General features: G+C 35.2%; 1 protein-coding gene across 1 annotated transcript in view; it reads right to left on the minus strand.

Annotated features, from left to right (window-relative positions):
* The window catches only part of LOC107580310 (A disintegrin and metalloproteinase with thrombospondin motifs 18-like), a gene marked incomplete at both ends in the record, with an annotated part of 1,227 nt that extends 566 nt beyond the window's left edge, over window positions 1-661 (minus strand). The window contains one exon of the mRNA XM_016266032.1: window positions 376-661. Within this exon, the coding sequence (XP_016121518.1) occupies window positions 376-661 (286 nt within the window). The remainder of the gene's footprint in view (window positions 1-375) is intronic.
* Between the last annotated feature and the right edge of the window lie 883 nt (window positions 662-1,544).

The raw sequence follows: 1,544 nt of genomic DNA on the forward strand, positions 1-1,544 counted from the left end.
GCTTGGGAGTATCTGTAGTTAGGATGAGGTGGAGAGATAAAAGTACGGAAACTCATGAAAAAGGGTGAGAAAAACTGGAAATTGCCTCAAATAACTGTTTTTCCTTTTTCCAAGCTAGCTCCCTGATAAAAGCGCCAGAGAGGCGATGACAGACCAGGAAATACACAGTCATTAACTTCACATGCTGTTTCCAAACTTTCATTCAATTTCTTTCAGTACAACAGATAATAATGGCACAGTAGTTTTGCTTTTTGGAATCAGTATAAATATCTCAGAGGGCTTTACTGTTATACTCACTCTGACATATTTTACAAGTATATAACGTGTAATGAACTTTGAATCTACAAATAGCTAAAAGGAAATTCCCTTACATACATTGCTTGCGGCGTCCGCAGAAGTGTTGTCTCTGGAGCTTTCCGGGCTGGTACTCATGGTGATGGCGGAGGTGGTGGTGATGACGGTGGTGGCTCTCGTAGGGGTTGTTTGATTTAACGCTGCTGGACCAGTCAGTCTTATCAGCGGGCACTCTGCGCTCAGCTGATCGCTTGTAGATGACATGTGGGTGATGTCCAGAGGGGGCACTGTAGTTGTGTTGTAAAGCCAAATGCTGCGGTAGCGGAGTGATGAGAAGTTCCTCGCCGGAAAACCGGATCAGACCTGACTGCAGAGTACAGAGAAAGAGGAAGCTATGAGTAGGCAACCAATAACAAACACTGAGGTTGGACAGCATCTCGGATACATACTACTGTTTAAGAGTTTTGGGTCAGCAAGATTTTTTTAATGTTTTTGAAAGAGGTCTCATGTTCACCAAGCCTGCATCTATTTGATCAAAAATACAGTTAAATTAAACTAAATTACTTAAAAAGATTTTTTTATTATTTTATTTTATTCAACTTTAAAATGTAATTTATTCCTGTGATGGCAAAGCTGATTTTCAGAAGCCATTACTCCAGAGTTACAGTTCAGAAATGATTCTAATATTCTGATTTGATGCTTAAGAAACATTTCCTATTATTATTAACATTGCAAACAGCTGTGCTGCTCAATTTTTTGTTTAATCCATGATCAATTATATTTTTCTGCCACTTTTGAACAATTTAATCCATTATTGCTAAATAAATGTATTAATTTAAAAAATCTTTTTAAATGGGTCATTAAAATTCTACATAATTCCAAATTATTTCATCTAAAAAATAATAACATAATAAAATAATACAATAAAATGTTTAAATGCTATATGAATCTATAGGCATAACAACATTATAATGTACAGTATGAAAAATAGATTGATTTTGATATTTAAAAATAGAGGAAATGAATGTGTAAAATTAAGTATCCAAAATTAGCCCGTAATGTCATATTTACAATATTGTGCTCTAATGACAGCTGATATCCAAAACAGTACTGGTATATTGTACATCTCTAATTGCCCCCAAAATAGCAGGTTAAGAGAATATTTCAGCTTAAATACAAGTTGAGCTCTATCGACAGCATCTGTTGCACACTATATGATAATTGCCCAAAAGATTTCCATTGTAAGCACA

This window comes from Sinocyclocheilus grahami, unplaced genomic scaffold, assembly GCF_001515645.1.
Source record: "Sinocyclocheilus grahami isolate Dianchi unplaced genomic scaffold, SAMN03320097.WGS_v1.1 scaffold30660.1, whole genome shotgun sequence".
NCBI lineage: Eukaryota > Metazoa > Chordata > Actinopteri > Cypriniformes > Cyprinidae > Sinocyclocheilus > Sinocyclocheilus grahami.